This window comes from Miniopterus schreibersii (genome assembly GCF_964146895.1).
Source record: "Miniopterus schreibersii genome assembly, chromosome: 6".
In the NCBI taxonomy this organism is placed as follows: Eukaryota; Metazoa; Chordata; class Mammalia; order Chiroptera; family Miniopteridae; genus Miniopterus; species Miniopterus schreibersii.
Genome location: NC_138107.1, coordinates 9,526,616 through 9,550,087, shown reverse-complemented (window position 1 = coordinate 9,550,087; position 23,472 = coordinate 9,526,616). Strand labels below are relative to the sequence as shown.

The 23,472-nt window shown below is 37.2% G+C and overlaps 1 protein-coding gene across 2 annotated transcripts in view; it reads right to left on the bottom strand.

Moving 5' to 3' along the window:
- The window catches only part of ZFAND3 (zinc finger AN1-type containing 3), a 316,668-nt gene that overhangs the window by 52,751 nt on the left and 240,445 nt on the right, over nt 1-23,472 (bottom strand). For both annotated transcript variants that reach the window (XR_013999102.1, XM_081141329.1), the window contains exon 4: nt 9,785-9,850. Coding sequence is in view for 1 of the 2 variants with exons in the window: in XM_081141329.1 (XP_080997455.1) it covers nt 9,785-9,850 (66 nt within the window). In the remaining variant the exon portion in view is untranslated. The remainder of the gene's footprint in view (nt 1-9,784; nt 9,851-23,472) is intronic.

The following is a 23,472-nucleotide window of genomic DNA, read 5'->3' as shown; positions in this document are numbered from 1 at the left end:
CAAATGCCTGACCCTGTTTCTCCCTCTAACCACCATTACTTACTGGTTTTTAATGGCTCACCTAACTCCTTAAACTGAATGATTTCTATCTGCTGCCTTTCCTTCCTTGTTATGAAATGCCTCCTTAACGGCCTCCCCATCAGGCTTTAAATCCCACCACATTACACTAATTTCTTTCAGGGTTTCAATATCTTCTGCTAGCTATAGACAACAGCTTCCCTTCATGTTTCCTGGCCCCTCTTCTCATGCATCTTTCATAATCCTGTATAAAGCTTTCTCCTTTCTTTAGCTTCCATAACTTCTTGGCATCATTTTCTCTTCCCCAGCCCCCTAAGTGCAGTCCTTCGCCCCTTGTTCTACATTCATTTCCCCTACCACCTGCACACCTTTAATCTACTTCTAGACTGATGATTTCCAAACTAGGCCTAAATTTATACTTTTCTACAGGACTATCTAAAATAACCTAAAATTTAGGTTATCAGAAACTGAAAATAGTTTCAACCAGTTTTCCTTCTCAGTCTTTTCCCTGCCATTAATCTCATCTTTTTTCTCTCAGTTCCCAGTTTAGAACTTTACATTCTTTCTTCAGCCAACTCTAATTAGCCATCAAATCCTGTTATTATTTTTAAACATTTTTCTTACGTTCATCTCTCTTCCCCCATTCTAGTGGCCACCACCCACAGAACTCTCTGTGAATAAATGGGATAAGCAGGAATTATTAGGTAAGTCAAATACTACTTTATGTGTAAAAGTAAAAATCTATGCACCTTAACCCGATAGCAGGACATTTTATTGACTGAAGGACTCTCCTATAACATTAATTCTTAGTTTATCTGGTTTGTAATATTGAGACTATCATATATCAGGCTTCTTTAAAATGAGGTACAGCTATGCATAACTTAAAGCATCAAAGAACTTTGAAAACTGCAATTTCTCAAACAGCAGGAAGTGTCCTGATAGGTTAGTTTTGAATGCATTGCAAAAAGAGGTATACTCATCATTTAAAGGCACAAGTGACAACTGTACTACCAGAATGCTCATAAACTCCTAGATCAGACTGGTGAACCCTTTTCAAAGCACTCCTCTGTGGCTCAGCTGCAGAGTTCTAGCTCTAAGGTCTAAGTGCTGGGATTTAGTGAGGTTGAATGATCAACATTGAAGAGAGTCGTATCTCAAGTTCCCCAAGTATTAGGCACTTCTGCGCTACTCAAAAGCATTGCCAAGTCATATTTGCAGTTTCCTGTTCACTAAAAAACACAGCCCTACTTCTAGCCTCTCCCTCCACATTCTAGTATTCCTTTATCATTCCTACTGACTCTAAGGAACCACAGAATTTATAAGCACACATGCATAGCCATGGACACAAACAGAGAGGTGAGTGCCTGGGGGGGAGGGGGAGATGGGAGGGGCAAAGGAGGGGAAGTGGGGGAATCTGTAATACTCTCAACAGTAAAAGAAATTTTTAAAAGGAACTAAATCCTAAGCATTTCATCAGGAAGATAACCCTCTAAAAGAGAGTGGCCACACTAGTGCTCTATTTGCTTACGACGCTCAGCCTAATTTACCCTCCTAGCCCTCACTTTTAAAAACGAGCATCAGCTACATTTCCTGCTCTCTACAGTTGAAATTAGTTGTACTTATGTTTCTGTATTTGTTCTGTCTACGGGATAAGCTCCCAGGAGCAAGATGCACGTTTACCATTTCTTTTGCATGTCGTCACAGAAGCTACTACAGGACTGTCAAAGTGGTCTTTGAATAAAGCACTGGGCTGGCAGACTACAGTGCCTCAGCTGGCCCTACAGTCCATGGAAGCAACCAATTCTGACAGTGTGGTGGTCTATGTTCACGACAGCAGGCAATACAATAAGATTACGGCTTTAATCAGCATGATTATGAAATATTTCTCAAGACTCTTCATGAGGGGATTGCCTTAGAAGCAGACACAGGTATGAGGAATAAATGCCAGCCCACCTGCTGGCAGGAGAGGCAATGGGACTGTCTCTTCAGATAGATGAGCAAGCAGGAAAACGGATAACATAACTTGTCTTGGAAGCAAGCAGCACGATGAGACAGTAAAAACGCATAAGCATACATCATCCTATCATGGCCTAGTGTCATTCTCAGCCTCTATTAGCCCTCGCTGCATCAGCGCAAGTCCCAGACACTTTATCCTGTTTATAATTGCTGATGAGCAGTAATAAGGCCTCCATGCCTCAGCTCCGTCCGTTCCACTTCAGCACCCACCTATTAGGTAATAACTTTTATTTACAGCCTTGCTTGATGTGCTGTTCTATTAGTACAGCTAGGAACTGAGTAGGGCAAAAAAAAAGTCTCCTTAATGGGCAGTATCATTGCGAGGCCCCGATGATTTATAATGCAGCTTTGTGGCTGTTCTATCTTGTTCCTTCTGGTAAGGCTGCTTCGGGAAAGCTACATTTCTAACACAGTGCCCTCTAACAGGCACACACATGCAATGGAGCAGCACCTGAAAAGACACCCCTCAGATCCATCCCCCAAATAATCCAAAAGTTTCAAAGGAGGAGAGGGTTATTAAATTCCCTCGATATCCTTTTTAAAATAATGTTGGCTCAGACATTTTGCCCCAGTGGAGCAATAGAACAGCTAATTAATGGAAGTTCAGGGCTTTTCTCCTTGGTAAGAGTGCAAGCTATGAGAAAATAAATGACCACAAAGGCAACCCCCCCCCCCACTTGTAACTGCATCTAAGGATCCAAGCAAACTGAATTAGCACAAAGCAAGTGGACCATGAGTAGCTCAACACCACAGCCTACGCTTCTCATACACACACAAACCCAAAGTAGCAATAGGCCTCACCACGCTGCAGTTTCCTTTTATACTGGAATGCATTTTTCTCCTTCAAGTGCAAATCCCTATTGGTAAGACCGGTATCCTGGCTTGGTAGTCACTTATATCATCAGCCTGTTCTCAAAGAGGAAGCCACTGCTTCTCTCGAGTAAAACCCAAACAAGGCCTGTGAAACAAGCCAATGACTTCAAGTTCAACAAACTCATACATTACATGTCTAGCTAGCCTGTAACACAAACATAGCGATTGGTGGCAATGGGACCTAACTCTCATTCAGGGGTATAAATGAAACACAGTAAGCTTTCTCTTACCTTTTCTGAAATCTATACATTGTATAAGGTGCTTTTAACCTCACCTGCTATTATTTACATATTGAGATCAAATCATCTAATTAAATAGTGCTTTGCTACCTCATTCTAGTCTTTAATATAAGCAACACTCAAGCAGATTTAAGCTTGTACAGGAAAAAAAAACAGCACAAGAAAAAGCATGTAAAAATTTATTTCCCCTTCCCACTTACTCACTCAATGGCCAAAACCCACATACTGTCAAACACACACTATGACATACCATGGTAACCTATGCCTTTTTCTTTTGGTGGTAAAACATAACATGCACCTTTTATATTAAAAAAATTTTTGTAATCTTGCCAAATAGCTGGTATTCATTTTGTTCCCCGCCTCAGGAATCAAATGAACTTCTTTAGGACCCAAGATGATGAATATATAAGGTAAAACATTTTTTTAATACTTTCTCCTTCCCATGACAGATTTACTGTTTTGATCTTTCTTCAATGGTTACATTAAATGCTAATAAAAAATGAAAGGTTTATATCTTCCCTAATATCCTCCTGATGGGAACTTGCATATTACATAAGTAGGTCAAATTTCTAACTTTCTGTCTCAAATGTTGATACTGCAGACCAGAGGGAAAAGCTGTACCTTAAGGACCAAAAAGAAAGAATAAAAAAAAGAACTGAATTACACAGCTGAATCACACCCAAAGCTTTAAAGTTCTAAAGAGTCCTTTCTAGAAGAGTCTTTTACAATGTGTAATGTTGACCAATACAGTTTGTAGTCACTGACTCAACTCTCTAGAATTAAATGTACTAGTGAAATGTTTCCATGAATACTGACTCTACTAGGAGATAAAACACACAACTGTAGTGATTTCTAAGATTTACAGGGCCACCTCTGATTTAACACTGCCACCCTTTAGCTTCTGAATCAATTTAAAAGATTTTATATAAACCTCACCATAACATAACAATGAAACATTCCCCTTTAAGTGGCTTCTGAACACTGATATGGAAAGTGTTTAGCACATCAATCTTCTCTTAACTCCTAGTTGAAAGGGGGTTTCTTCTCTTGTCTTTGTAAAAACAGACAATAATATCACAAGCAGGTTGCCTGAGAGAAGTGAGTAAAAAAAAGGTTTTTGGGGGAAAAGGGGAACAATGAATAATACAAGGCTATCTAGTTCATGTCACTGTTCAACAGGCTGAAAGGAAAATAGGTGACCTAAAATGTTAATAAACATGTGCTTTCCAAAAGAGAAAAGAGGGGAGGGGAGGAGAGGGAAAAGAGGAAAGAAAAGAAAAAGTAGGCAAAGGATATATTGTCGAACTAAATTAACATGTTTCTTATAGAGTGAAAAGGTGATACTTTCTGGAAAAACCTGCCTTGACAGTTAGTGGGAAATTCCAGTCCCACTGCTTTCATCTCAGGCAATATTACAGCTCCCTTATGGCCCCACAAATGGCTATTTTACTTGCTATTCTACTAACTATAATCACATTTTTAACATACATAGAACATACACAAAACTATCATTTTTCAAGTCTCTTAGAGAGAATATTATTTACTAAACATATTTGCTGGAAGAGAATAACAATGAATGTAGATGTAGTACAGCAAAAGTCTGTAAACAGTACCATCAAGTCTGTAAGCTTGTTTATGACTTTTTATTTTACCTTCAGAAATAAAGGGACTATAAAAAGAAAACACAAAATCAAGCCAGAGAATAGTAAAATAGGGAAAGAACAATTTCCTTTTTTTCATATGCTAAAAAGTCTATGCCTTGATATACTGAACCCAGGGCCTAGAGCTAAGAGTTGGTTAATGCTCCACCTGGAAGGAGCAGAGTCCTGAGTTAGTCTGTTCAAGGACCCTGCTGGAGAGAGACTATTTCTCTATGGATGTTTAGGACAAGATACAGTTCTATCTGTCCATTACAGTGTAAATTTTAAGGTTTACCAATATCAAGCTCCAATAAATGAAATACAAAATAACTTCTTTTGCTGTAACTCTGTAAATAAGTCTTAAAAAAAATTCTAAGAAAAGGCAAAAGACCTCCCTTCTTTCCCACAAGGCACTTTAAACATAAAAATATGACTTTCTGAAGATATTCACCTAAATTTTCAAAAACCTTCCAAATAAGTCTGCCTAAAAAAGATGACCACAGCTCAGATTACAGTGTTTATCTTAAGGTATAACTTGATAGTTGGAAAAGATGAAGGACAAAAGGTGGTTTGTTGCCAATGAAAGTGAACTCTTTTCCTTCACAATATACTCATTCTTGGCAGTAATGTTGTGAGAATTAACAAGGGAACATGTGCAAAACATTCAAAGCTCTTTGAAGAAGTGTAAGCTTGCTCTAGTAATCTGAAGGTGTGATATGCTTTAACTCTCACATTCTAACCAAAGCAACCTGGGACTTGGCAGTACTTCTCAACTCTTTGCTGACTGTAGATATCCCAGAGCTCTACAAAGCCACGTGCATTTTCACTTAATTTTTCTCTGCTTTAAATACCAAAATGATCAGGGTGCTGCTATTTTTTTTCCATCTAAAGATTACAGAGTTTAACTGTTAATAGTGCTATGTGGCCAAAAGCCAGCATCTAAAGAAAAGCCTTTCTCACCTAGTTCACAAATACAAACTGATCTTTTACTTGCAACTACTGCTACTTTTTTGCAACCTGCTTCTGAGACTTCTGAGACTTACAGTTACCACAAAGCAATTTCTTTATTTTTTTAGTTAATCCTCATCGGATGGATATTGATTTTTTTTAGAGAGAGTGGAAGGGAGGGGATGGGAGGAGAGAAAAACATGGATGTGAAAGAGACACATCCATTTGGTTGCCTCTTGCATGCACCCTGACCAGGCCCGGGATCAAACCTGCCGCCCAGGCACGTGCCCTTGACCGGGAATCGAACCCAAGACCCTTCAGTCCACAGGCCGAGGTTCTAACCACTGAGCCAAACCGGCCAGGGAACCACAAAGCAATTTCTTAAAAAGAGTTCCCTCTTGGGGAACTGGATGAAAGATGGTGAAGAGACTAGCCAAAGAACATATATGCATACCCACAGACACAGACAACGGTGTGGTGATGGCCAGAGGGAAGGGGGAGCAGGAGCTGGGTGAAGGTGGGTGGGCAAAGCAGGGGGGGCACGGGGGGCGGCGCAAGGGGGGGCGGGGGTGTGTGAAATGGGGGTATCTGTTACAGTGTCAACAGTAAATATAAAGTTAAAAAAAAGTTCTCCTCATTTTGATGGTTGTAGACCAGCTACTTTACACTGCTTTCTGCCTCTCTAAATTACAATATCCTCAGAACAACAGTGGTCTCCTGAAACACAGAGACATTAATCAATCACTCAAGCTTATAATTATGGGCCTAATGCTAATCTTTAGATCTAATTTTCAAAGTACTAAAACGAAAATGACCTGTTCACCGAAAAGGTCACAAACTTTTTTGCATGTACACTCCTCCCTAAGATATTTGGCTATGTAACCTTTACATGCATCCTATGTGTGTTTCTGGTTTTAAACTATATATTATGATATATAATTATACAGTGAATCTGCAAAACAGAAATTTTATAAAGCTGAGAAAAAGAACTTCTACTATTTTATCTGAATACCTCATAGATTGTACATTATGTGCCCTTCTTTAGAGACTGCTGAGCTAAAGAACCACTATATTTTAGCCTAAGTATTCTTTTCCCAATACACATCATTACTAAGCTGGAGGCTGCTTTAGGCCCAACCTTGCATTGAACAGATTGGCTTAGAGGGGGTAAAATCTAATTCAGAGGGTCTCCCTCCCTGGAAGAAATGGTACCACTGTAAGATAATTATTTATGGATCATCTATGCCTGAAGCCCTGTGCTCTAGGAGATCTTCGGGAGAGCTATTGTTACTGTGCCTCGTGGCAGAAGCAACACAGAGCATGTGTTAGACGTATGAGTCCTCTCTTGAACCTATACATAAAGAATACGAGAACACTTCAGTAATGTAACACTATAATTGGTGACGATTCATAAGAAAAATGCTCAGAATCCCCATCATTGGCAGCCTGCTGATTTTAGGACAGAAAGATAGAGACAAAGACTGTCAACCTGCGGTTCTCAAAGCAAATCATTCAATTTACCTCTGAAAATCAGGAAGCTCTGTCCTCTGGTGTCAGTGCCATAGTTAAGGCTGAGGCAGTAAGGCTAGTTCAAAGAGCCTGAGGGGGCCCAGAGAGGCTTCTTGAAAGGCGCACCAGGCTGAACTTGATAGCCTTTAATATCCAGACTGAGAAATCTCAACTTTCCTTCAGGCTTTTTAGAAGATGACCTGCACATAGCATTAATTTCCGTCCAAGCCAGAAAATTCTCAATCTTCTTCTAGTTAAGAGGTATGTAGTCACTTAAAAGAAGGCCTGGAAACATGTGACTGAGAGCTAAATCCTCACTTATCATTTCACTTTATGGAGACCCAAAAATATTACCATCAGTTCCTACTATAATACTAAAATGCAACAAAGAGTAACCAACATAAAATCAGTTAATGAAACTAGATATAGCAATGAATTCTGGAATTTCTAATCTACTCTTCTTTCTACTTAAATTACCTACTGATTTGTTATCCACAGCATTTAATGGTTGGCCATTGTATACACATAATCTTTAATGATAAGATTACACTATAAGAACAATTAGCTTTAAGGATCTATTATGTGAGCTTTAAGTATATTATTTTTTACATCAAACCTATGAGATAGATTTATCATCCAATTTTACAGATGAAGAACAAATTTTGAGATGCTGACTTATTTCCTTAAAATCACATTTTGTAAGATGGAAGACTAGGATCTGAAACCAGATCTGCTTTTAGAACTCACATTTTAAACACAACTTCATTATATGCTGTATTTTCAAATATTTGTTTCTCTTTCTCCCTATTTCATTCAATGATGTATTTTTCCACTGTCTGGCTAGGAGTATAATTATAATACAGTGTGATAAACAGTAACATGACGTAGTGCAAAACAACACAGGCTTTAACATCTGAAAGAGCTGTGTGCAAGTCCTGGTTCTATAACTTACTAGCAATATTACCTCAGGAAATGTACTTAATTTTCTGAGTACCTACTTTGCCATCTGAAAAGAGGAATAACTCTCTTGCATAATTGTTCTAAAGATTAAGTGGCCATGTATGTAAAGCATATTGAATGGTGCCTGGTAATAGAGTTAGCAATAAATGTTACTTTATTTTCAGATACACAAAACAATATGGAGAGAGAAGAAAACAGACCTGCCTAGAAGATGAAGGACACAAGTACATGATATTCAAAGAAGGATTCCTACTAGCTTCAGTGTCGAAGCTGAGCACATGAGTCTCTTTCCTAAATCTCTCAGGATGACCCAATGTGCTTGAGGCTCACTCCTTGACTGCTACCTAAACATATTGGTAGTGCTAACAATAAACCCTGTGCCAAGACTGGAAGGAAAGAAGACAGACTAAAGTACACTGCGTGTGTGAAACATTGGAACTGATATTAAAGGGCTCTGAATGTTTTCAAGCTTCTAGCTGGAGTGGGTAGATAGCTGGCTCTGACTTCCAACTGGCTAATCAGGACAGTCTGTCTCACTCCAGGGCACAGTTCTCTTCCATCTCTATCAGGAACTGCCCAGTGGAGGTTGGGTACTAAGGACAGGAGGGATGAGCATGCCAGGACCATCTCACATAGCTCTGCCTCAAAATTAGTCATGTGGCGCAGAAGAGTAAAATTAAGTTCCTCAGAGTTCAATGCCTGGATGTTACTCAGAAATTCTGCAAGGACAGGCCTGTTTCAGGTTTTACATCAAAACTATGAGCATTTAAAAGGGCTGAGGTTTCAGTGTAAATCTGTACACAGAAATAGTTTGGGCTATTTTTGTTGAAAAGTTAAAAGGACTTTTTAAATTATGAAAAATATTTTGTGACCTTTAGAAAAACAATATAATTATTTTGACTCTTCCAAATATAATCCTTGAGCTATTTTAAATAGCAGGCAGCATTATTGGAAAAGGCAAATACTGTTTAAAATAAATTAAGCTATAGGCTAAGGGAGCAATGGCCATTATGACTGCTTTTTAGAGAGCTACAAGATTCATGACTTCATATTCAATAAAAATGTCACCGATGCACAAAGATTTGGGGGAGGCTTTATGTATCTGAAAAGAATGATTTCAGCATACCCCACGGCTTGAAGATGAAGGAGAGAAAATAAATTTCCAAAACTATTAGGATATTCTAATAGTCAAGTTAAAAACCTGATTATCTGTACTACAACTTTTTCCACTCTCCATTATTTAAATTATGTTTTTTAGTAAGTCCAAGACTTAGACAAATTACCCACAAGCTAAAAACTGGGCGAGGTATGTTTCATGTTTTAATATTCTTCAGACATTAGGAAGTAGGTAAATTGTCTACTCTTGGTTTTAGCTGCCAGCTTAACTCAGTCAATCTGACCTCCAAGAGGACCACTTTGACCTCTGCTCACACTCCATTCCCAATATTAAGCACATAATACATCACTTCAAAATTGATGGAAGAAATTAGCACTCTGGCAAGGACACCACATTAAAATCAGTAGCTAATTTCTGTGAAGAATTCAGATAAGAATGAATCCAGATAAGAATGATGTACGTACCTGTACCACAGGATCTTTTGGTTGGTGTGATTAACGAGACATGAGCTGTGTCTGTGCATGGCCCACCTACAAACAGAAAGGCAGGCACATCAGTCAGGACATACCCACTACATGCCCATAGCTGCTATCTTGGATAAAGAGAAATCTAAAACGGCAGCATCAACCTGCAAATATGCATAAGAGGGTAGTAGGAAAGATGGAGAAGGTGATGGTAGTGGTAGATTAACTTAGTTCAGCAATTTAAATCCATATTCTTTCTACATTAGACATGCTTTTCATAAAAAAAAAAAAAAAAATTGAGTCTCACATAATGTTAAAAAGTTAAAGGATAAAATTTTAACTAGAATTCCAGTCTAGGTGAGAAGAAATTATCCACAAGTTTGGGGAGATGAGCTTTTCCACAAAGTGATAAGCAGGAGTACTCCCTCTTAGGCTGATCTCAGTGGTCACCCAATCTTTGAATTTATTGCAAAACTAGCCTTGTTGGGGGGGGGGGGGGGCTGCTGCCTAAGGAACAACAAATTGCTTTTCAGAAAAAATAAAGATCATTTTAATATATAAAGAGAGTATTGGGACCAAGAAAGAAATGTCCAGTTTAATTACAAGAATATGGCATGAAGAGGGCCTTCGTGGAATCTTTAAGGGCCCAGACATCTAATGAATAGGCGTAATTCAAGATTATGCAAAAGCTAGTTAGTCAGTAGGTGAAGGCTTGAAAAGCAATAATTTCAAGATCACCAACAAATTCTTAAGCTGGTTTAGAATCAGGACTGCCAACAAATTCTTAAGTTGATATTGATATATACCCAACTCCCCATCGACCACGCCCTAACTTCTGAAATAGGAAGTTACTATATAAACATAAAGACCTGTGGTTTTTGATATGCCCTGGGAGAGGCAGGGGTGATGATCATAAAGGAACAGAACACACAGGCAAATGTTACACATATACTCTGAAAAGGGTCCATAGGTGACCATGACTAGCAAAGGTAAACCTGATTAACTGGCAGAGTTACATGCCACGTTGGACAAGACTTCGTATCACTGAAGTTACTCATCAATAAGGAAAGAAAGATGAAAGAACTCTGAGACCTATTCTAAAGAGTTTATGCCACCGAAATCCATGGGTTTAGGGACCTGGAAGTCACACCTAAGAGTTCACTGTTAGTCCACTCTTTCCTACACCAAGGCTGTAACAGCAGTTTGGCAAACCTTAGTGAGTGTTAAGAAGACACAGAGGGGAAATGGGAAAAGAGAGGAAAACCTAATTAAGTGTATTGTTAATGTCAAAGGGCACTTAGCAAATAACTTACTATTTGCCACCATGGGTTAGTCTTGTGCTCAAGGAGTTTATAATCTTGTTAGGAGGGCAAAATGTGTGTGAATGAAGAACAATACTTGACTGCAATAAAGAGCTGGATCAAAAATGATCACGTGTCAAAGACTATGGAACAAGTAATGAACGTCAAATGCAACCAGGACGAAGGATATTCATCATTGGCCACCACCACACGGAAATAGGTCTCAAGAATTTGAAAATGAGGCAAGAATAAATTAGAAGTTAGAAAGGCCAAAAGAGCAGGGTATTTTTCCATAAAGATCACATTCCCCAGAGAAAGCTTAACATACTAAAATTCCAGAGGGCCAAATCGGGCAACTGTGACATGAAAATAGGCAACATGGAGCGCTGGCCGGGTGGCTGAGTTGGCTGGAGCATCGTCCCAGACACCAATTGGTTGTGGGGTCGATTCCCATTCAGGACACATACCTGGGTTGTGGGTTCGATCCCCAGTCAGGCGTGTATGGGAAGCAACCCATCAATATTCCTCTCTCACATCGATGTCTTTATCTCAATCTTTGTCTCTGTCTCCCCCCGCCACTTTCCTCTCTCTCTTAAATCAATAAACACATCCTCGGGTGAGGATTAAAAAAAAGAAAGAAAATAAGCAACGTGGGGAGACAATGAGCTACAGACGCCACATCCTTGAGAACTCTCTTCTGGGCACTGTCTTCTATAGCTTCATAAACACATTGTAGCTCCTGCTTCCCTAGAGGTTTGGTTTTTGTTTGTTTGCATTCTTATTTCTAGGAAAATACAGGCTTTTATATAAGACTCAGTTTAAGTCCTGAACTCTTCAGTTTCTCTAACAAAAAATAGGGTTACCAAAATGGCTTATAAACCACAGTGTTGATGAGAATCATCTGTATAAAAAGATTTCTTACACTATACAGTTTTATATTTTGTATCACTACTTCCTCTTTCACCAGATTTTACACTCCCTAGGGCCAAGACCCACTTTGTTATCTACTCTTGGGTTACGACTCTGTGGACAGAGGGCACTTAAAGGCATTCATTAAAGTCACTGCAGCCCTGACCAGGTGGCTCGGTTGACTGGAGCGTGATCCTGTATAAGAAAGAATTGTGGGTTTGATTTCTGGTCAGGGTGCATACCTAGGTGCAGGTTTGACCTCCGGTCAGGGCTCGTACAGGAAACAACCAACCAATGTTTTTCTCACTCTCGCTCTCTTTCTCTCTCTCTCCCCCTCTCCCTCTTCCTCCTCTCTCTCTAAAACCAATAAATATATCCTTGGGTATGAAAAAACAAAAAATAATGCAAGCTGCTTGACCCAATCAGGAGACTAATGTACATTTATTAAAATCTTTTTAAAAAATATTTTTATTGATTTTTAGAGAGTGGGGAAGGGGGGGAGAGAGAAACATCAACGTAAGCGTGGAACATTGATTGGCTGCCTCCTGCACACCCCTTATAGGGAATCGGGCCTGCAACCTGGGCCCTAACTGGTAATCGAACAGGCAACCTTTTGGTACACAGGACGACACTCAACCAACTGAGCCACATTCAGGGCTATTAAAACCTTTTAAAAACTGAGGTATAACAATAAGGGATAAAATGCTAAAATGAAGTATACAAGTCTTAAATGTACATCCTGAAGAGTTTAAACACTTGTGTAATGACTATCACATAAAAATATTGGAACATTGTTGGAATCCAGGAAGTTCAAGGGAGCATTTTTAAAATAGATTCCCAGACTCTGACTGAAAATTTTGATGCAATAGGTTGGAGTGGGCAAAGAAAGAGACAAATGTGCATTTTTAAACCATCTGAGCACAATATAAATATTAACAACTCATTTAGTTTCAGTCTCTGATAACAATTTCTTTAATTCTCAGCTCAGTATCTGACCAAGATCACTGAGTTCCCACAACATAGTGAGCTGCACAGAGAACAAGAGTCAATAATGGCTTAACCACCAGAATACTTTTTAAAAAGAACATAAAATAATTCATCCAGTAAAATTATGAGAAGGGAGAAATCAGTCAAATCAAAATCCCTAAAGAAATTTGGCTGGGATTCATGAATTAAGACTCCCATGTTTACAAATGCAAACTTTACCTCATCTGTAGGTTTAGAGTTTATCCTCTCTAAAACTCCTAATGAATGAATTTCTGCAGGTTTGGCAAGTGTGTAAATAACTTTAAGGCTACTTAGCACACATATCTAAACATGCATCATCATGAAACTGTTCTCTAGAGAGCTTGTTAAACTAACAATCCAATCCAATATATTCACTACATTACAGTAAAGTACAAATAGAACCAAAGCTGAGCCAAAACAAACTGACAGCAAGAGTAACTGGCAGTGATAATATATCCCAGGCTTTGATAACTGTACAATATTATAAACAGAGAGCTTGGAATTTAGTTTGGTCTGGCAGACTATAACCTATGAAACTCTTTAAAAATCCAGAATAGAAGCATATGAACACTATACATGTATTCTACAGTGGTGTCACACAAAATCTGGTGTCACACAAAATTCTTGTACTCTCAAATAAAAGAAGTAGCCACAGGAGATATGATGTATACTCTTTACACAATTAATTCCAAATCAACTCTATTAAAATGAATACAGGAAATTAGAGGCCACTCAAGGGGAACCTTTTTAGGTTTCTGTCCACAATAAAAATATAACAGGAGTCCCACGTGGTTATAGCAAACAAAATAATTTTGACAGTTGATGGTAAGGGTCAAAGTCAGGGCATCTGCTCTATCAAGAAACGCTGTTGGCCTTTTTTACTGGGCTAATCCTGAGAGAGGGGCTGGCATATGGTTCCACAAATCATTGTAAACCTACTCTTGGCCTTTCTTCCTCTTCTTCCCAAGCAGCAGGGTGAACAGAGCAATAACTTAAGAGCAAGGTGAGAAAGCCTATTTTTTGTTTTTAAATTTATCTTTATTGTTGAAAGTATTACAGATATTCCCCCCTTTTTCCCCCATTGATCCCCTCCACCCCCCTTCCACACACCCCCAAGGCCTTCACCACACTTTTATCTGTGTCTATGGGTTATGCGTATATGCATATAAGTTCTTTGATTAATCTCTCCCCCTCCAAACCCCCATCCCCGCCTGCCCACTGAGATTTATCAGTCTGTTCCATGCTTCTGTCTCTGGATCTATTTTGTTCCTCAGTCTATCTGTTATTAGATTCCACAGATGAGTGAGATCATGTAAAACTGAATCAGAAGAATCAGGAAACCTGAATAGGCCAATAACAACTGATGAAATCAAAGCAGCAATAAAAAAACTCCCAGCAAACAAAAGCCCTGGTCTGGATGGCTTCACAGGGGAGCTTTCTAATTCTTTAAGTTGTAGGGTTAGAGAGTTTACTAAAAATTTGTCTTGCTTTTTGAAGGAGGCCTGTAGTGCTATGAACTTCCCTCTTAGGACAGCTTTCGCTGTGTCCCATAGATTTTCGGTTGTTGTGTGTTCATTTTCATTTGTTTCCAGGAAGTTTTTTATTTCTTTCTTATCTTATTGGTAACCCATTCATTGTTTAATAACATGCTATTTAGCTCCCATGTGTCTGAATGTTTTTGAGTGTTTTTACTGTAGAAAGCCTCTTGATGACTGGATTTATTGGTGAACTGTGTGCATGTGTGTGTGTGTATCTGTTTTTAGTGGGATCAGGTTGGAAAAATAAATGTATTTCTAAGCACAGAATGATTCCCATCATTACCTTCTAGCCTATACTAGTGGCAATTGAGTTTGAAATAAGTTTGGGATTTAAAAAATTTTTTTAAAAAGCATAAAGTTCCTTCCTTAATGTGACAGGCTCTCTGGGGACTCTGAACCAGAAAACAAGATTAACCACCTGAATTAACTTTCAGCCAATCACCATGAGTGCTTTTTGCTTTCTTTTGCTAAAACAAATATCTGAATTTTTTTCAAGTTTCTTCATTATCTGAAGACATTTAATAACAGACCATCATTTTGCATTTGATACTATATTCAAGAGGATGTTTTCCTAAGTTTCAACAATTTAGAGTCTGGAATTTGCAAGTAAATAATGTCTGTGGTAGCCTGTGGTTTGTGACCAGAAATCTTAATACTCTATCTTGTCTTCTAGGAATGTTTCTATTCTGGTATTAAAGGTGTCATACATAATGCAGCACTATGGATTGCATTTGCAATTCCACATGAGAGACATGAAATGAAATTCTTCAGCTTTATTCCCAACACCTAGAACTCTTTATAGCATCTGCAATAGGGTGGTGGATTTTCTTGGGGAAATAGTACTGATTTCAAGCCTGTAAAGCTGAAGACGGGTTAAATCTACATACTAACTTCACTGTAACCTGAAAAACCAGAAGGACTGAAAAAAGGTATCCCATTAACTATCAACATTTACATTTCAAGCTAAAGTGGCAGAATTCTTAATTTTTTCCCCCCAGCTGTAGAGTTACTGAGCATGTCAAAAAACCCTGAGCTATCCATGTGTAATCTACCCCATAGACTGAATGAAGACTATGATTCAGGAAAAGTAGAACACATGGAGGGCAGCTGCATTTAGGCTGGCAATCAATTTAGGTACTCAAAATTTAAGGCCGAATAAATACAGACAAATAGTATTTCTCCTTAACCTTGAAAACAGAGATGAACAATCTACCCAGAAAGCTTTTGCTAAAACAGCTGTGATGACTGGTCATTTTCAGTTCCTAGTTCCACTAGCCCTCACTGGCTACAGTTACACCATGTGCTAAAACACATCAATTAGGACAAATGGACTGTCAAGGAGTCATTCAGCTAAAAATTGCCAGAAGCTCAATAATCAAACAAATATTCTATCAGCTCCTTCGTGCTAACTGCAAAACATTAATACACAAAATAGCCATTCCTTTTGCAGATTTGTAACACTTCAATATTCTTGCTTAATTAACATGACATTTACATAACAGTATCTAATTAATTTCCAACTAAAGGCACTGTGGGCTAATTAGAAATGCATCATCCTTTTTCAACCAGCTTGTCAATTCCACTCTATCTTATTCTGCACATTGTTTACTTTTGCAGCATCCAACTTTTGCAGGCTCACAGTTCCAAAGATGATTTCGGACAACAGACTCAGGAGGTATAATTCTCCACCCTCTCTAGACATTCATATCTTATTGAGAGTTTTTTGATGAGGCCTCTCAAAAAAAATATCCATGTAATGGAGATAATGAAATAAGCTACACTGTCTCCTGACGTGACCATATTAAGCATGTAAAACTATCTTTTAAAAATCAAACAGTCTATACTTCTTCAGCAGTAAAACAATTCTTTTAAAAGCCTTTGATGTACACATGAAGACTTAAAATAGTAAATGGTAACAAATGAGTATCAGGAACAGATCAGAATGTACAGAAAATAAGCCACTCTCCAGGAAAGAAAACCCTATCCTCACCCTAAGCCTACAATTCATGAATCGTTTTAATCAGAAAGGACGTAACTAATCTGTCTACATAATTGAGTTTGAAAAGCACCATCGATTAAAAACAAGGATACAGAAAGATATAATGATTAGGAATCTAAGTTTACAGAAAATCTTCAGCACAGATAATAGCCCTCCCACTTCTCCAAATGAAACTCCCAAATTAAAGCATTTACAAAGCTTGTTGCACAACCTAAGTGTTAATCTCTCAGAAGTTCCAACCCTAACTCATCTCACACCATGTAGATCTAAATGAGAGATTCATGAGAAAGGGATTTTTCAAAGAGGGGCAAAGTTGCTATTGGTAGCTATCTATTTTGCTCATAAAAGACTTCTCAACAAAATTTTATTACCATTCCACACCCACTCCCCTAAATATTACAGTGCCGGGCAGTTTTACAAATATTAGTGTGTGCGCGCGTGCATGAGCATTGCGCATGCACTACAGAACTTATTAGCATATTGCTCAAAAGAAACAAAATTAAAAATTCTCCCATACCACCTTCCCCAGGGAAAACCATTACAAGCAAAATGAAATCAGGAATGCTTTCCATTTGCCCTGTACAGCAGAGTGGCCATCCCTATTAGGATGTGTTTTGGAAGAAATGCCCTCTTCTAAACAAGCAATGACCTTAATGGAATGAGCCTCAGGGCAGCGACAAAGTTTTACTTATCTTGGTAATCTAACACATCAGGTGTTTAAAAATATTTTTCAATAGGGCATATAGTTGATAATATTGTAATAACTAAATTTGGTGCCAGGTGGATACTAGACGTATTGGGGGGATAACTTTGTAAAGTATATAAATGTGTGACCACTGTGTTGTACACCTAAAACTAATGTAATACTGTATGTCAACTGTAATTGAAAAATAAATTGAAAAATAAAACTATTAAAAACTGGAAATTTGCTTAGAAAGTAGATTTCAGGTACTCTCATCACAAAAATATGGTAACTAAGAAAAATACATATTAATTAGCTTAACTGTAATAATCACTATATATCAAATCAGCCTGTTGTATACCTTAAGAATATACTATTTTATTTAAAAGTAAATAAAAACTAAACAAAATATATGTTTTTCACTATTAAATAAAAATGATCCAGGCCAAAAGCAATGACTGGTCATACATAATTATTCAAAGGGAAATGGAACTCTGAATAAACACAGTTGATTTTCACCGTATTTACATGCTGATCTAGCACAGCAACTCTGAAACATCCTGGTCTTGGAATCTTTTTACACTTAAAAATTATTAAGGAGACTAAAGAACTTTTGTTTATGTGGGTTATATCTATTGATGTTTACCTGATCTGAAATTAAAACTGAAAAAATTTTTAAAATATATCCTCATTTAAAATTCACAAAAATAATTACATGTCAACGTAATGTTTTATGAAAAATAATTATAATTTTTTTTTTAAACTATGAGAGTGGCCTGGCTTAAAGACACCTGGATTTTCACATCTGTATCTACATTCAATCTGTTTCAATGTATTGTTTATATAAAGCATATGAAGAAAAAACACTCTCACGCAGATAAGTAATTGAAAAAGGAAGGACCTTGGGACCCTCTATGGGTCCTTGAACCACACTTTGAGAAACAATGGTATAGAACAAAACAGTGAACCTAAAGGTTAATACAATTTCCAGTTTCTCCATACTTTCCTCACATGACAGCTGGTTTATTTTAGTCTTGCAGAAACCAACTGATATACTAGCATAAATAACAGCAATAGGTTTGCCCATTTTCAACAAAATGATATTATTTCAGTAAATAAAGGGAAGAGGCAGTGGAATAAACTCTACAGTCATTATTTCAACCCAGGATATTTTATTTCTGCTACTTATAGGAAGAGTAAAAACATGTTTCATGGAACTCAAAGGATTCTGAGCAAGCAGTTAAATATGTTCGATTTTAGTTTTTCAGACCAATCTCTTGCCTAGAACCATGATGAACAAAACAGAGCTTCCCATATATTAAAATACTAACTGATAAACACCCACCACCAATACTCCAAATTGTGATGGCATGCAATAGCAATTAACACTGAAATTCTAAGCCACTATCTTGGAGATCAAAACTAAAAACCCTTTTTTGAGAGGTTAAAACATCACCTGGATAATAAAGTCAGTTCTATTTTTAGACATTTTCGTTTCTCTCTTTGACAAAGCATATTTAATATGGATATGAAATCAGGAGCTGTCACTTCTCCAATTTAGACTTCAGTTCTGACTTTACAGGCTTAACTAAGGCCCAATTCAGAATTCTATATTTGCATTTTACCATCAACATGAGCATGAATCTCGTAACATTAATGGAGAAACAAACTCAGCATCAGAAGAGCTTTTATTTTTTGACATAGTTCAGCTACCAAGAGCATTTTCATAAACCTTGGCCTGCATCAGCCTTCTTCAGGTTGCAATGCCTACTTCAGAAAGGGAAATGACTTGTGTATGTTCTTCAGAGAAAATGGAAAAAGATAACTATTTAGGCCATAGGAATTGCCCCATGAACACTTAAAAAGAATTTGGAGCCCTGGCCGATGTGGCTCAGTGGTTAGTGTCGGCTCATGCACCTAAAGGGTCAGCGGTTCGCTCCCCATTCCCGGTTAGGGTGCGTGTGGGAGGCAACCAGTCGATGTGCCTCTGTCACACAGATGCTTCTCTGTCTCTCTCTCTGTCTCTGTCTCCCCCCCCCCTTCCCTTCCACTATCTTTCTGAAAAGCAATGGAAAAAATATCCTTGGGTGAGGATTAACAAAAAAAGAAAAAGAATTTTGAACACTGGTGCTCTTCTTCCCTGTCCCTTTGCTGAGCCTCCCAGAGGCAGCTGTATCACAGTTGGCAATGTTTTCAGAGTGACACTGAATGGAAGGTACCGTAGTCCAACATTTTTGATTCACAGAGAATGCTAGTAGGTCTTACTAACAGGACCTCTTTTTGCAAGTAATAGTTGAAAATGTCACAATTTGAATTATGTAGAAAAGTGTTTATATCAATATTTTGGAATTTAAAAAATTACTTAACAAGGTAGAATCTTATTGTTGTTGTTTTTATTAAGTCTAAAGCATCATCCTTTTGATAGATGAAAAATTTAAATGGTTACGAAATAACAGCACATGAATATAAAATGTAAAGATATATGTAGCCATTTTTTTGGCATTGGCAGCTCTGAATTTTTGGAAAGAAATTTACAAACACAAAATATATTCATGTAAGGTTGAAATAACTACCTCTAACACACCCAAATTAATGTCCCCTATTATAATATGTGTTTTCTTCTGGCCAAACACTTCTGTCATAATAAAGCTTAGGTTTAGTTTAAAATCAGCACAGTGTCACCCTTTACCCATGTCTACACAAAATAAAAACAGTATGACAACTGCAAAGGGCTAAAGCTGTGTGAAATGTGGTTGTTCACTATGAACTTTACTTTCTGCATTTGCAAAGAGGGGGCAGTGATAATGTTATTTCAAAACCTAGGCTGAATATCAAAACTGTATAATCTCATAAGTGCCCAAGTAAATCTTTACAGGAAACTAACCTTTCAGATTCATAGACTTCTAAAGGGACCCTTGAAAAGAAGTGTTTAAAGTTTGCCAATCTTCTCTCCTGCAAAGGGGAATCTTGAAGGGATAAGTTCAGCTGAGAAAAAACTGTTATTTCACAACAGGTAGGTGGCTATTTGCACAGTTAAAAAAAAAAGTCTTCCATTATTTTAAAAGCTCTGTTAAAAATGATCACCACAATAAGGCAACCAAATTTCTAAATGTGACAGGGAAATTGCCTTTTTGAGTTGCTTCATGTTGAGGTTATGAAATGGCACAGAAAATATACTAAAAAATATTAAGCAGCTGTTCAAAATCAGGTTCAGGAAATGAGAAGCCTCTCTTTAATGTATCAAAAGACGTGAAGTAGGCTTCTAAAAGAAAGAAAAATAAAGAAGCTTTTCTAAACATTTAAATCAGTGTTTAATGAGTATTGCCTTGCCAAACACTATGCTGGGTGCTATGGGGCACAGGAAAGTAGCATAAAATAAAATACCTGCTAATTTTGGGTTTAGTCTGTAAACTGGTACAGAGAGATGACATTCTCATATCAAAGAGGTAACAAGACAATATGAGATTAGATGTTATAGGTAAGAATTACAGGAATTCCCTGGAGGAAGGAATCAGTACGGATAAAATGGTTCTGAGGTGGTCTTCAAAGGACATGAATAAAAATAGTAGTATGAGTGCCATGGTGTCTTTTGGGGACAAGGGTCTGGTTTGGTTCAGAGCTCAGCATCAGTGCTAGGAAGAAAAGGCAGGCCAGATATAACAAGGGTCCAGACTATGAAGGAGGATGTCTTCAAGATTAAGAATCTGGGTGACCAAATAGGTAGCGATGAAGCAATATAAGAATTTCCTCCTTTTTGGTTTAACAGAATATCAATGGGAGATTCATCTGACAAATTTATGGACTAGAACAAGATTAGAAGCAAGAACAGTCTAAAGATTAGGGCTGCAATCCTATAGAAACACAGGACAATGACAACTTCCCAGACCTTTAATATTTCTCCATTGTATTTAACTAGAGGATCATAAACAAAGACTAATTAGAAAATATGAACAATATCAGAGTAATTAAGATTAAGATTTAGTTTGTGTACTTAGATAATATATACTCTGAAATTAAGAAGCTATTTAATAGAAGAAATTTTAAAAATAATACTATGTATAATTTCATTCTAGTAAATGTAGAAATCTAGAAAAAATGGATTTTTATAACAGTACTGATTGCTAAAATTAACTTTAAATGAGGTAGAAAATATTAGTAGTCCAATATCAGACATTAGACCAATCAGTTTTATGAATAAGTTCTACATGCCTTCAAAGAATAGATATATAATGTCAGAACATAAAAGAAAAGGCTATGTTAAAGCACAGGAACGATTAAAAGCTTTCCACATGTACATCACACATAAACACACACATACACAAAATTAGCTCACTTATTAAAAAGGTGTAAAATTTAAAGTAAAATTAGCATTTTGAATTCAGCAGTATATGAAAGAGCTAGTGAACCAGTAGGGTTTATTCAAGGAATGCAAAGATGGTTTAACATTGGTGTATTAAATTAGGAGATTACATATTAAATGAGAAATCCATATGACTATTTCAATTGGTGCTGAAAAAGCATTTTATAAAACTCAACACTTAGCAAGATATAAACAGAAGAGTTTCCTTAATCTGATAAATAACACCTACAAGAAATCTACTGCAAATACTGCAAACACTATATTTGTGCCAATCCTACTAGAAGTAGTCTCATCAGAGTTAGGAATGAGAAAAAGAAAAAATATAAAGCTGTAAAGAAGAAATTCTAGCAAGAAATGTATAAGGTTTATATTAAGAAAATAATGAATCTTTACTCAGGTATATATAAAGTGAATAAATGAAGACAAATGATATAACTATGTGAGAAGACTCAATAGTGTATTAAAACGTTCAGTTATTCCCAAATAAATTTATATATTCAATGTAATCCCAATCAAAACCACACTGTAACCTCCACAAGCTGACTATAAAATTCATCAAGAAGAGAAAGTACAGCCCTGGCTGGGTTGGCTCAGTTAGAGTGTTGGCCTGCAAACTGAAGGGTTCTGGGTCTAATTCTCAGTCAAGAGCATGTATCTCAGTTGCAGGTTCCCCATCCCTGCTTGGGGTGCATATGGGATGGTCACCAATCGATGTCTCTCCTCCCCTCCCCCCCCCACACAATCTCTCTAGAAATCAGTGAAAAAAGAATCCTCAGGTGAGGATTTTTAAACAAAGGAAAATACAAAAGTATAGCCAACAAAATGTAAAACATGAACTAAGGAGGAGGCGCTCTACTGGACATAAATACCTCATATCATATACAAAATAAATTCCAGATGGATTCCAGAGCTAAATAAATTAAAAGATAAACTACAAAAGTATTAAAATATATATAGAAAAATATCTTTATTACCCTGTAATGGAGAAACCCTTCTAAGAAATACACAAATCCAGAAGACAAAAGACCAACAGACTTGAATTTTGAAATTTGTATACTTTCTTATGGAATCTAAGGCATCCAAATAAAAAATAAAAGCCAAGTGACATACCAGAAGAAAATACTTGTAAGATATATAACAAAGATTTATTATTCAGAATAGGAGTTTCCACAAATCAGTAAGAAAAGATAGCTAATAAATAAGCAAAGAATGCAGGTAGGCAAATCACTGGAGGCATAAATAACTAAGAAACATATGAGAGAATGCTCAATTTCACTATCAGATGTCAGGGAAATGCAAGTTAAAATGAACTATTCTTTTGCTGTTGCCACAAAAAAAAAAAAGAAAGAAAGAAAAAAAGGAAACTTAACATTGGTAAAAGTATGGGAAACAGTCTCAAACACTATTCTTAGGAGTATAAAATGGTAATGTAATTTTGGAAATTAATTTGGCCATGTATATCAAATTTAAAATATACATATTCTCTGACTTGTTAATTCCTCTTCCATGCACCATTAGTCATTTAAAAAATTTTTACTTCACATGGTTTATAGTAATAAAATATTAGAAACATCTCAAGAGAAAATAGTAATTATATGGAATACTATGGAGCAATTTTTAAAAAATTAGGCAAACCTCTTTGTGCTGACCTGGAAAAATCTCTAAAATATATTGTTAAATTAAAAAGCAGGTTAAAAAACAATATGTATATGCCCTGCCGGCATGGCTCAACTGTTGAGCATCGATCTACGATCCAGGAGATCGAGGTTCAACATTCCGGTCAGGACACATGCCCGGGTTTCGGGCTCCATCCCCAGCAGGGGATTTGCAGGGGGCAGCCGATCAATGACTCTCTCTCATCATTGATGTTTCTACCTCTCTCCGCCTCTCC